Below are 14,628 nucleotides of genomic sequence, written 5' to 3' on the forward strand. Positions count from 1 at the left end.
TAAGGGATATTTTTGTGGTTTTGACTGAACGAAATTAAGGGCTGTTTGTAATTTGCATATGTCTACAAATTTGCAGAAATTTGTTATTTTTCCGGATTGATCATTTGGTGATCCGGTTCAATCGCTTACAAGTTGTCTTGAATGTTTCATTTAGAATTCCTATTTACTCTGAAGAATACTTTTGCAAAATTTCCATTGAAAATTATCGTTACAACTTCGTTTTTTGAAATATTACCAATTTCTAGCATAAAATTCTATCATTTACAATTCATATGTGGAAACCAATAAAGGCATGTGAACGTGAAATTTGTTTACTTTTATTTCTATTCCTTTTTGATTTTATGCAAAATATTCCTTTTTTGTTTTTTGAAATGTTTTACAACGTATTTATATATGTACAAAGTAATATAGTCACATAATTAGGTAACTCCTTATAATACTTTATATACTAACGGTGCGTGCGTGTATGTAAGCATAATGACAATATGACAATTCTTTTGAGTTATTTTACGGTTTTTACTGTCGAATAAATAGTTTTTAATGATAAGAATCACTAAGCATTTAATTAAATAATAAGCAAATGGATGATAATTTAAAATGTTTGCATGATAACATTTTATCATTATCAATTCAAACAAATATGATCTGAGAATGAGAAAATTTATTTTTTCACAGATATGGTTATGTATTTTGGGTACAATAATGATAATATTTTCATCAGTCTTGATAACATTTGAATATATCATTGATGGAATGGAACAATACTCACATCCTTTTCTACTTTCAACAATTTGCATCAATGGAATTATTCTTTCCCTTGCTGCTATCACCGAAAGATCAATTTTAATTTGGTCTAATATTATTGTTGTTGTAAGTTTCTCTAACAATTAATTACTTATTGTTTATTTCACTGTTAAAATTGAAATATTTAATTTTTAATTGGTTAAGCATAATTTAAATAGGATTAATTAATTAGATGCAAATCATTTTACAAATTGTTATTGATCTTTGAAATTGCCAACCATTATTTCGCCTGGAATGAATTTTATGACATAATAACATCTAATCATGATTTAGACAGGTAACATAGCGGTAACATTAAGAACATTACTATATGAAATTATAAAAGCGTACTTCAATCCGATATCAGGTAAGTTAATTATTAACTTCTTCCTTTTTTAAAATATTTTGGAATTATTTTCAAAAAGACGCAATAAGCTAGATACAGATTATTTCATATTATCATTTTTATGCTAATCATTTCTTGTAATACTTAATTGGAAAACCTTAGATAAGATAATATTTAATAATGAAACGAAATTTCCTTTCTTGAAAAAAAGAAGGAATTAAAGAACAAGTGGGTAATAAATGAAATGTATGATTCTATTATATCTCAAATACTATTTTTCTTCTCTTTCATTACAATCTTAATTTACTATTATTTTGTTTAGAAGTGAAACATTTAAAAAGTATTTCGATATGGATAACAATGCTATTTATACTATCATTATGTTCATCATTTGGTTTCATACTTCATTCTTCTACAATTAATCATCAGAAACAAACCAAAGTACGAACAAAAATCTGAAAAATTTACTTCAAATTAGTTATGTATTTACTGTTTATTTTTTTGAATTAATTAATTTAGTTCTTTTTTCCTCTTTATTCTTCTACATTCACCATTACTGTTTTATTCTTCTATCTCTCCCTCTTTCAATTCTCAGTTGTATTTTGAAAATTTCATCAATCTTTTTTGTGATTATGCATGCATTGTATGCCAGATAAGAATATAACGATAAAATGATAAACTTGATTAATCTTACTAACATCAAATTTTAAACTTACTACAGTTTGGTGAGAGATGAATAAGCTTGAAAAGCTATTTAAATTTAAAAATACTCAGTAAAATTTCTTCCCATATAAAAAATATAAGAAACAAATTTTCTGTTTTAAAAATTTTTGCCAGTTCTGCTTAGCAAGAATGGCCCATTTGAAGTACACATTCGATATCTACGTTTCATTTATGCAAATGTGATGTCGTACCAATTGAATAGGTTGAAGACTTCTCGTAATACAATCCCTTTAATCATTCGCTTTACCGAATATAATTGCTCATTACGTACATCATATGTGACACATGTCCTCCTTACTTCTTAGGCAATTAGTATTTTGTGAACAGACATTCCAAAGTAAAAGAACAGCATGACTTAGCTCATTCAGGCATGGAAAAAATAGGGGCATATTGATTGAGCCATACATTACACACTTCGAAATATTTCAAAAATATTAATCTGTCAACCTTTCGGCACTGATCACTTCATTTGCTGAAAATGAGACAACATTACCATTCGTTTAATTGGTCTTTAGACATATATTGAACAGTAACAAAATGTCACAGTGTATTTGATGACATTATTGAAATTTAGATAGATTTGATGCTTTAATGAAACTTATATACATATTGAAATTAGTTCCAGAAATATTAGGAAAAATAATCATCAATTGGTTTACATTAAGAAATCAATAATTTCTTATTGTTTAAACAGAAAAATTTGTTATAAAATATTTAAATTTTGTTTGGTATAGTCGAGCTTACAAAACTTTTACGTAATCCGGAAAAACGTGTAGGATACATAAGGTAAACATCAATGAAGAGTTACCGCAATGTTTTGTAGTGTAGGAAGCTACATCTTTTCAGTAATTTATCTTAAACCATGAACAGCTTCTTGCATAACGAATAATTTTATTTGAAAGAAAAGAACCGGATACATAGAGGTGAAAGGTCATGGTAAAAGGTTATTCGAATGTAATTAGTGTCTCTTTGATTTTAGTAAATTAAATTTGGTTAATTGTCCAATATGAATAGAAATATCTGATGTGAAATCGTCACTTGATTCTGTATGTCAAACGGCGACAGTAGACAGATGTCATACCAATATCGGATGTAACATTTTGTCGAGAAAAATGTCATAGTATTTTATTTTGTGAAATGCAGTAGACAAATGTTGTGACAGTGTGCAATGTAAAATACAGTAAACGATATTGCTATAATGCTGGTAATTAAAGAGATATGATGGATGAAGTTTATAATGCATTATTTTTGCTTATCTATTCATTAGTTATGCTATCCATGATTTCAATTTGCTTGTCATCTGGGGGAATTAGCACTTTTTTAAGTTAGCAGATTTTCAAAGAAGTTATTCATTAATATTTCTCATTAATGGAAATATCTAAATGGAATTTTATTGAAAAACGTGAAAAATATAGTTTGTTATTTTTTTTTAATTTCATTTTTATTTGCTTTAATGGCTAATAAATCTTAGCATTCATTCCTCCATTTTATTGTTAGTTTATACTTTTAAAATACCAATTATTACTTAATTTGCTTCAATCAAATGGAATATTCACAATGTAGCATTTGTTAGAGTTATCTTTGGTCCTCTAAACTGATAAGATTTAATTATTTTCAAATTGTTTTATACAAACATTTATTTCAATACAAGTGAAGTAAAGAAGCATCTGTGCTTGCAGGATTGGATAATTCTGATACGAATTAAATTTTTAAAAAAGAATGTTATCCTTTTTCAAATAATTAAATATCATAATAAAATTTATCATTTTTGCATCACATCGTATACTATTGCTAAAATGATTTGAAATTTTCACACAATGTTCTGCATATAATCCACAGCTAACGTTTAATTAACTTATGATTGTTTGCCTTAAATACAAATCATTTTTGCATAGCATCAATTTTTGTTCCTTACTTTTTCTCATTTAGCTCTTTAATTAGCTTATTTCAAGCCTTAAATTTCAGTTTATCAATGAAATATTATAGAAAAAGGAGAGGGAAAAAAGCAAGTATTGAATTTCCATTTCTAGCACCTTCAATTAGAAGTTAATTAAAAGGTAAAGGAAAATCATTTTTCTTTTTTTTATAATTTCATAAGCAAAAGAGTCATCCTGTTCTCCGCCTTCCCTTTTTTGAAAAATATCTTTCAATATTAAAAATTGAATCCTAAAATGGTTGATATTAAGAGCATCGCTGAAATTTCAATGCCTTATTCATGATGCTTTTTAGATATTAGTATTAATGGAGTGTAGCTAGAATAAAATTAAAAATGTCATTTTCACTATTTGATATCATCATGACATGACAGAATTAATTTAAACATTTTCCATTTTTCCTCTCTCTCAGATATATCTCTTGATTATGTATTACACTAATGTAGTTGACAACTTGGGCTTGTTTTAATAGGATGCTTCTCGGTTATTATCATTTTATTACAATTTCTCTACTCTTGTTAAAACATTTTAATTTTTAGATAAAAAAAACTTCCAATAAAGAACTTTTCAATGGCTACAGGTCAGTGTTTGTTTCAAAACTATTCTATTTTTTATTTTTTAGTTTTATACAAAAATTTTGATTTTTAAACTGTCACAAATTTTTATATTTACTTCTTAACTGTGATTAAATAATTCAGTGCAAAATATAAAATGAAAAGGGACTGTAGAATATTGTTTATTTATGGTATAAAAAAATTTTTTGAGATTTAAAAATTTATATTTATGATTTAAAAGTTGATAAGTGAACTAAAATTTTTTCTTAACCAAAAGCATCGTTTACCTTACTTTTTGTTTATGTATTGTTTTTGTTGTTAAAAACATTCAAAAAGTTTGTGTTAATTTTATTTTAGAATAATATTACCATTTCCCTTTATCCCTCTTCCAATGATAATATGTTGAGTAATTAGTAAAATGATACCAATATCTGTGAATGCATTGGATTTTCATGAATATAAAAAAATTTCATTCAAAAAAAGAAATTAAAATAATCTTTTCTTTGGGACTTTTTTTTGAAAAAGTGAATTTTTCTTTTCTTATATGTTATAAATGAAAATAAGAAAACATGTTGACATAAGTAAGTATTATTATTATGAGAAGTATTAGAAAGAACTGATGAAATATTTTTAAAAAATTAAAAACTTAGAAAAAAAATGAAAATTGTAAACAACATTCTTATGTGAAATATGCACCAATATGATATTTAAATACTTTACCAGAAAAAAAAAGAATAATATAATTAACAATGCAAATTACATTATTGCTTATTTTAACGTACCCAAATTTATTTTAAAAAGATGCATAAAATTTTTCTATTGTTAAATGTAACAAATGTCATAGAATTATTTAAATTTAATATTTTATATATAAACGTGACAAGTGCCATATACTTACTTATTCAAATATAATAATATATAAGCATAGCAAATATCATATAATTATTCAAATACAATACTTGATATTTTTGTGCATTTCAGATGAAACTAAAACAAAACAGGGAGACTTGGAATATCGTATAATGAATTTAGATTTTGATGCAAAAAAATTCACCGAATTAGAAGATTTACAAATTACTGGAAAACTGCAAGGAGTTAGCCAAATTATTGGTAAACATTTGGATAACAAACATTTGATACAATACATAACACGATTCCGGAAACAGCAGGTTTTCCTGATCTTCTCTAAAACGGATTAATATTTTTTAATTCTTTGATGAGAAGATTTCCATTCATTTCAATTTTTTCCTACTTAAAAGATTAGAAATTATTTCAAATGAATCAAATAAACTTAGAAAGAAATAATTTTTCTTCCATTAATTTTCTTTTTTTTTAATTTGATATTCTGAATAATTTTATGATAATTTGATTTTTTCATTCAGAATCGTTTAAATGCAGCAATAACAGCTATTAAAGAAAATCAGTTAAAAAAATTACGAAATTTACTTGACAGTGATTTGGTGGAAGCAAGGAATGCCAGAGTTATCTTCCTTTTTTTTTTGCTATTTTTTGAATTTTTATTTAAAAAGGAAATATTGATTGGAAAAAAAAATGGAGAAAACCTGCACTTTATTTTGAAAAATTTCATTCCATCATGTTCCTTTTTATCTCAATCTTTTATTTTTTCTTAATTTGATAGAATTTTTTTATTCGATCATTTTTTTCAAAGTTACAAGAAAGAAAGATTTAATTATTTTTAGGTTTAAGTTTAATTCACATTGCTGTATGTTATGAACGCCATGAAATTGTCAATTATCTCGCAAATGTTTTTCCAAAAAGCATCGATATTTTAGATGCGGTATTATTTGTCCTAAATGATGTCATTAATTCAAATTTCTATTATTTTCAAATATCTGAAAGAAAAACTTCCCTTAAATTTGTATTTATTTTATTGTTAATTACCAATAGAATTTGTTAATGATCTCAAAAATTAGTTATTTATTGAATCAAGGTAATTTTATCCTTATTGTTGTGGAACTAAATTTTAATTATTTATGACTAATATCATCTAAAGTTTTAGTTATTTATAAAAAGGCAGCTAAGCTTTATGTGTAATAATTAATAGAATAGATTTGATTTCATTGTAATTGATCAGATAGCCCTACTGATATTATCTCCAGAATTATATTGTAATTTAAAATGAAAAACCAATTTTTGGTCATGTAATTAAAATATTAAGTAATCAATTAAAGATTTTTCAGAATGGTAGGGCAGCAATACATTATGCAGCAACTCAAAAGAATGCAATTTATGATACGTTGATTGATTGTGGCGCAGATAGTTCACTTCCTGATAAGGTATGTTAAAGTCTATTCATATTTATTGACGTGTCACATGAAACACGCAGTGCTTACGTGCAATAACAATCGTGCAAATTTTGATTAATTATAAATTATTTTACGAACCGTTCAACTGTTCTATCAATTGTTAATAAAATTAGGCAAATGAATTAAAAGTGAGCAACGTAAAATAGGCGTACAATAAACAAACTCATAGTAGATATTTCCTGAAATAAGTATTTCCTGAAATTTCCCATAATAGGTATTTCCTGAAATTTTCCGTAATAGGTATTTTCTGTAATTTTCCATAAATATTTTCTGCAATTTTCCATAGTAGATATTTTTTAGAATTTGATTATTACAATGGTATGATAATTTACACGAACTAATGCTTCAAATTAAGTATGTGTGATAAAATTGTGAGTGATTACATGATAAACTGATTATCACATTAATGTTTTTGTATTTTAATTAATATATTGAATATTCATATTTAAATATTTTACATTTTGAATTGTAAGTTTCAGGAAATATTTGTTTGCTAAAAGTATTTCTTTTTCACTTCTTTAAATGATGATAATTTTAATAAAATCATTCAATTTCCAACCTTAGTATAGTGTTCCTTCATTTGCATAAATACCAAATGCTTTCAAATCTGTTTTCATTTATTTAAAATATTTTTATTCGTTCTTAATTTAAATGATTAAAATTACAAAACTTTTTTGAGCAGTTTTTATTGTGAAATAAATGCTTCTAATTAAATTTTTAGTCTAAAATTTTGATGAAATTTTGAGATTGGTATAACAGCTGCACAATATCGTGAAAATTCTGATGCTGTAATACCATCACCATTGTTATCACCAATGAGTGATGATTTAACTTTCAAACGTTATTCGCTTAGTGAAAATCTATTTGATCCAGGTAAAAAAAAATTGCTCGAACTTCGTTCTAATCAATTAATTAATTTTAGTTAAATTCTTAGCAATTACAAAATGAATAAAGAATAATAGCAATGCATTTTCTATTTATTCTATTTTTTTTTTTTGTATTCGAAATGAATTTCAAATATTTGACTATTAAACGACATTCGCTTAATGGAAGTTTATTTGTTTTTGATAAGAAAAAAAATCAAACGAATTTTTCTCACTTAAATTTTTAATAATTACGAAGTGAATAAGAAATAATGACAACACATTTTTTATTTAAATCAATCAATTATGCCAAACTGATCAAAAAATTATACTTACAAATGATGACAGTGTAACGATGACAATTTAATTTCAATTAAAAACAAATTAAAAAATTTTGTTTAAATCGCTCAATCATGGGCATAGTTGATTGATTTTATATCATTACCAAAATCTTTCACATAACTTTTAATAAGTACTTATTTCCGATGCTCCAACTGAGAATGATATAATTCGATGGCTTGAAAATGGCAATGTCCAACAATTGGAGAAAATTTTTTTTGACGGTCGCGGTTATTTATTAGCTGATAAAACTTCAAATGATATTGCCATGAGTCAATTTCTCAAAGAATTATTCAAATATCAAGTAATCACCCAATGAATGATATGCATTCAGTTTAATTTTTCCATTTATATATATTTCTATCGAAAATGGTACTTTAATAAAATTTCGAAATTTTCGAAGTTTTTTTTGGCTTTTGCTAAAAGATTTTTGAATGACAAAATTTTTGTTCGTTGCAAATTTTAAAACATTTCAGAATAAAATTGATATGACTCATAAAGCAGCAGAAGAAGGTGATATTGGACAACTGATAGCATTAATTGATGTTGAGAAATTTTCTGTTGCACGCGATAGATATGGTAATGCTTGCGTCATTGGTGTTAATCAGATAAATATTTGATTTCGTATTTAATATTTATTTAAATACTTAATGTTGTAAAGACATTTATACATTATTTACAATTATATACCTATAATTTAATCATTTCACTTTTAAGAAAATAATAAAACAACTAATATACAAATATAATAAAATAACCAAAATAGTGATTATTTTTAATTTTATAATTTATAATTTTTAGGTATGACACCTTTGCATATAGCTGTATTGCATGGACAAACAAATGTAGTTCGTTATTTGTTAGCAAAATATCCATCCTGTGTTAATGCTACCAATCATGTAATTATTTTTAATTTCATTAGTTTAAAATTTATAAATTAATTTTTGAAAAGTAAACGTTTATTTTAAACAAGGCTAATATTCTTTCATTATGCTATGTGATTTAAATTATTTCCAAATATTAATTCATCATTTTATCATATTCTCTCAAAATTGTATTAAACCTTTCAAAATAAAAAATTATTAAAAATGTAAATTTTTGAATAATTATTTCTGAATGTTCTAATTGTGAAAAGTCTTAATAAATCTAAAAAAATTTAAGACTGGTCGAACTGCATTACATTATGCTTTCGCAAATCAAGCTAGTAAAATTATGGTAAAAATGCTACAAAAAGCTGGCGCTGATGCTTTTATTGAAGATAAGGTATTCAATTCATTTTAATTACAAAATTAATTTAATTTTAAATCATCGTTTAGTATAAATCGTTCAAAATTTCATCTCACATGCTATATATTAGTTAGTTATATTTTACTCATACACTATCAAAATAAATTATTTAATGTTTTTTTGCTATATTTTTGAAATTGACATGTAAGTTTAAAAGTTTGAAATGACAATAACATTAATTGTTAGTTTCTTAATTAACAAATTAAAGCAGTTTTGTAAAATGTAGAAAAATATTAGATCTTTTTAACAATTTGAATTTGAATAAGTGATAATAAATTTATAATTACAGTTTGGCCATGCACCACTTTATTATCAAAACAATGCGAATCAATTGGATATTAAAATAATGATTAAAGATAATGATCAGATGGATGAGCTTATTAGTGGTCAAATGAGTGGACCACTTTTGCAAGGTTAATTAATCATTTGAATACCATTAAGAAAAACAAACAATCTACTCTGCTCGTAATTTGCAAATAATAGTAATCATTTATTTTGCAAATAAAACTTATTTCACGAATAAATAATTTAATTATTTAAGTATGATTGAACAAACAAAACAATTGCTTGCATTTTTATACATCTTAATTATTTTCCACAAATAATTACTGTTTACGCAATAATTTTACCCTGTAAATAGATTTTGACGACAACATTTCTGAATGGATTCATACTAGCAATTTGAGGAAATTAGATAATCTAGTACTAAATGGCTACTCCGATTTATTATCCGGTCGAACGTATGAAATTGATGATCCGGATGTTCGTCATTTCCTGAATGCATTACCACAATATCAGGTTAGTTTTATTAGTATCAAGATTAAACAATACATTGAAGAAAAATGCGACGAATAGAAAATGTATCCAAAAAAAAAACTATTTAAATCTAAAGAATATTTTTTTATGATTAAAAAATGATTCAAAAAGGGAATGAACGAATTGATTAAAATAATGTTTGATCTGATTTATAACACAAATTGTATTCGGCAATTAATTGTTGAGGTAATTATGTTATTATTTTCATTAATATTTCAGAACAAAATTGATGCAATTCATAAAGCTATTGAAACGGATAACTTACAAACAATTAAAGTATTAATAGATCGGAAAAAGATGGCATTTTGTCGTGACGCACGACATTTAACACCATTGCATAAAGCGATCATTTTGGGTCAAATTGAAATTGTTAAATTTTTAATTAAAAATTATCCACAAGTAACGAATGCAATGGATGCGGTACCAATTGCTTTATAAAATTATTTTGATAATTTTTTTTCAAATTTTACATTTTTAAATCAAAAATAAATAAATAAAAGAGGTAGTAGTGGATTAAAGTTTAGCCATTCAATTAAAGCTTAACTAATGCTATCATTACTTAAATTATGCATTATTGCGAAGCTAATACAATGATTTATCATCTTACAAAGTAGTTATTGTTTTAAGATGTCCAATCTTTTTTATTCCTTTATCAGATTTTTTATTTTTATTTCACCATCTATCGATCAGTATATCACTTTATTCTATATTTCAAAAATGTACTTAATTACTTAATATCATATGCGATTGTTTTTGATTTAATAGCGTATTTAATTATTTATATCATATTACTAAATATTCTTGTTTCGTATTTACATTAGAATAAACGAACACCACTTCATTATGCAGCAGCTTTATCCGATGGTGGTTACATGTATAAAAAAATGCGTAATGTTGGAGCTGATTCAAAAATTTGCGATTGTGTAAGTTAAAATTTTTAAGTTTAAATCAAAATTCAGCTAATTAAATCTAGCCTTTGCCAAATATTGTAAAATCAAATTGGAAAATTAATTTGAAAAAGTAATTTAATTCAGTATTGATTCCTCTTGCGTGCGATAAATCCATGCAAATTGTTTTTTTGATAATAGCATGACCAATAATTTCATTCTAATTTCCACTAGAAATTGATTAATATTTTCATTTCTTATTTTCATAATTTTTAAAAATTTCATTCAACAATCTCTCGTTTTACATGAGAAAAAAAAGTTATAATAATAAATTTCAGAATGGTCAACAACCAAGTTATTATCTTAAAAATCCTGAAGAAATTGATTTTAAAGCAATCAACATAGATAGAGAAGTCGTTCTAGATGAAGTAATTAATTCGTTGAATTTCAATCAAAGCGTAAAATTTAATTGTTGAGTAGAAAGTTTATTTTTCAATTTATTCCGCTTTTCTTCGTTTCTAACTCATTTCAAAAAAAAAAGATTGAAATGAAATTTATATTTTTTGTTTTAATTACAATAAATTTTTATTTCCTTGGTGACATATTGATTCAAACATACACTGTCAACATTTTCTCAAATTACTTTATTTAATTTATTTATTTTTTTATTTGATCAAATATATATTTAACATGGAATATTTATTATTTTTTTATAGATCATTCGTAATCGCATGACATCATCCTGTTTGCAAACAAACATTCGTCAATGGCTTCAGGATGGTAATATCAATAAGTTGGAGCAACTGGTACTTTCAGGATGTGGTGATTTACTTTTTGGTCACACAACAAATAATTCAAACTCAAACCTTTTCCTTGATCATTTGAATAATTATCTGGTAACATTTGCTTTATTAACATATTTATTATTATTAATTTAAATATTACTATAATTATTTTTTATGTTCCAATCGGATTATATATTTTAAGTAATAAATTTCCATAATTACTCTTATATACACATATAAATAAATCCCTTTTTTCCTTCTTTTCTCTTATGTTGAAGAAAAAAATTATTGTATCCGAATTACATGATACATCTCAATTAAATTTTAAAACAATATGTATTGCTTCCATTTCAAATAATAAATTCTTATATATATATAAATGCTATTTTTCTTTCTCAAAGTTACTAATATCATGATTACTTCATATATTCCAATTACACTACACAACGTTTTGAATAATCAATTCCTATGAATAATCATATATATGTACATAAATAAATTTATATTCACATACTATCTTTCTTTCCTCTTCTCTTGAATTACCGGAAACGTTAACCTTGAAGAAGTAAAAGTTATTATAATGTCTCCGTATTGTTCCTTTTTCTTCCGGTTCTGATTTCAGTAACATCAATAGTTGCTTCTGTTTAATAGAAATTGCTTCCTTTTTATTTATTTTTATTCAAACGTTATTCTTTTCTTCATTGAAGTGTGCCATCCATGCCAATTACAAGGTCAACTCTTTCCTTCTTCCATTTTTTTCAAGTGAAAAGTTTTTTTTTTTCAGGAAAATTCTTCATATTTTTGTTCTTTATCTTTTTCTTATTTCTACAATTTGTTTGAATTCTTTTCACGAATAAATGAAAAACGAATAGAACAGACAATTAGCCAAACATTCATTATTGTTTTATTTCACTAGTAATAGCAACAACAACAACGATAACAATTACTGTTAATATAACAATAACCAATTAATTATGCAATTGCATAACTTTAAGCTTTTTCGAAATTTTTTTATCAACTAATCACGCTTCAAATGAGTGTCAAGAGTTTTTAGTTTGAAATATAAAAATTAATATATTTAGACTCTTTTTGAATATGAAATTTAGCTAGCAATTAATATCAATTTTGAATTGATTAATCGTTGTTTATCTGTGTTATGCAAAATAAGTGAAATATTTTAAATTAAATAGGTTCGTTTTTAGAGCCAATATTTATTGATAGGAATGGTATATTAAAATATATGGTGTTGTTTACCGATAATTAATTTGCTATTTAATTTGAGCGAAACTCCAAAATTCCATGCATGTTCGAAATAATGGCTCAGACAAATGGTGTTAAATTTGAAAAATGACAATAATTCAAAGATTTTGAATAGTAATGGAAAAGTTATTATATTACCGCCTTATGATAAATCTTTTATTTGTAAGTGGCAACAACTATCTCATCATTTTAGTATGAAATAGGTAATAATGGAACTTAATGTAATTTGTAAAACAGGCAAAAACTTTTAGGACGAAATTGATGAAATTCATAAAACAATCAAGAAAGGTGACCTAAAACATGTCAAGGAATTAATTAGTTCAAAAAAGTTGGCAATAGCTCGAAATCAATTTGGCCAAACGCCACTTCATACTGCAATCATTTATGAACAAACGGAAATAATTCGTCACATTGTATCAAATTTTCCATCTGCATTAAATGCTTCTGATTATGTAAGTTATTTGTTTGAATCAAAATATTTTATTTTAAAAAGTTGGGAAATTTTTGATATCTTCAATTTAAAAATTCGGGAAGTTTTTCAAATTCAATTATTGCATTTTGAGTTAACTTTTTGTCAAACAATTTTTGGAATGTATTTGTTGCAAATATACATATAATGAAGTAGTTTTTTTGGATTAAAATATTTAAAATTAATTTATTGCATGTCGAAATAATAAAACATAAAATAAGATAATTTTTCAAGGTTGAAATATTTGAAATTAAGTTATTGAGTAATGAACCACAAACAATTTCCAATCCTTAAGAATAGGCGTACAGCAATGCATTATGCAGCGGCTACTCGTGATGGTGGACATTACATGAAAATTTTGATTAAAGCTGGAGCTGATTCAAAGGCATTGGATGATGTAATTATTTTAGTTCGTTTTTCTTTTTTAAAATATTACTTGGAAGAAAGAAAAGGATCTAAAGAATTTTAAAAAAAAGTGGACAAAAAATTAGTTAGAATTAATAAAAAGAACAATAGCGTATTAGTATTAGCGTGATAATAATTATTATTATTATTGTCACAATTATAATGTTAATGATAATAATAATAATTATTATAGTGATAACAATGGTGGTAGTAATAGTGATACCAATAGTGGTAATAATAGTGATGATAATAGTAGTAATAGTAATAATAATAATTGATAAGGATAATGACAATAGTAATAACAATAATATTTATTATTATTATAATTTCCATTATCATAATTATAATTATATGTAAGTTGCTTTCATTAAATTTTTTTTTTTTTTTTTTGAAGAATTTTAGGAAGGTTATACACCACATCATTATGGTCTTAACAGTGTGATTAATTTGGACTTACTAAAAGAGACTGATGATAACGATGAGAATGTTCTTATCTCAGAGAATTTTATTTCTGAACAATCTATACCATTTATTGATTCAATGAGTAGTGATTCAGCATCTGCCATCAGGTTTGTTTCTTACTTCTTTCCATTTTTTTTCTGCCTTCTTTAAATATTATTAATTAAACAAAAATATTGGTCAACAAATATCCCAAATTACAGTTAATGATATCAGTCATTTAATTGAATTTTCTACTTCTTGAAAACTAATTGTTAATTGTCTCCATATTATTATTATTATTATTATTATTATTATTATTATTATTATTATTATTATTATTATTATTATTATTATTATTATTATTATTATTATTATTATTATTATTATTATTATTATTATTATTATTATT

The 14,628-nt window shown here is 24.5% G+C and overlaps 1 protein-coding gene across 1 annotated transcript in view; it reads left to right on the forward strand.

The window, feature by feature from the left end:
* Nucleotides 1–5,362: 5,362 nt before the first annotated feature.
* LOAG_07532 (hypothetical protein) overlaps nt 5,363–14,628 on the forward strand; it is a gene marked incomplete at both ends in the record, with an annotated part of 10,538 nt that continues 1,272 nt past the window's right edge. Inside the window, 18 exons of the mRNA XM_020447460.1 lie at nt 5,363–5,509; nt 5,723–5,792; nt 6,041–6,138; nt 6,542–6,637; nt 7,414–7,540; nt 8,004–8,173; nt 8,346–8,448; nt 8,671–8,768; nt 9,031–9,132; nt 9,446–9,569; nt 9,797–9,954; nt 10,192–10,392; nt 10,794–10,895; nt 11,198–11,287; nt 11,576–11,755; nt 13,156–13,356; nt 13,669–13,770; nt 14,181–14,347. Coding sequence (XP_020302310.1) covers nt 5,363–5,509; nt 5,723–5,792; nt 6,041–6,138; nt 6,542–6,637; nt 7,414–7,540; nt 8,004–8,173; nt 8,346–8,448; nt 8,671–8,768; nt 9,031–9,132; nt 9,446–9,569; nt 9,797–9,954; nt 10,192–10,392; nt 10,794–10,895; nt 11,198–11,287; nt 11,576–11,755; nt 13,156–13,356; nt 13,669–13,770; nt 14,181–14,347 — 2,336 coding nt within the window. The remainder of the gene's footprint in view (nt 5,510–5,722; nt 5,793–6,040; nt 6,139–6,541; nt 6,638–7,413; nt 7,541–8,003; nt 8,174–8,345; nt 8,449–8,670; nt 8,769–9,030; nt 9,133–9,445; nt 9,570–9,796; nt 9,955–10,191; nt 10,393–10,793; nt 10,896–11,197; nt 11,288–11,575; nt 11,756–13,155; nt 13,357–13,668; nt 13,771–14,180; nt 14,348–14,628) is intronic.

Source organism: Loa loa (assembly GCF_000183805.2).
Source record: "Loa loa unplaced genomic scaffold supercont3.67, whole genome shotgun sequence".
Lineage (NCBI taxonomy): Eukaryota > Metazoa > Nematoda > Chromadorea > Rhabditida > Onchocercidae > Loa > Loa loa.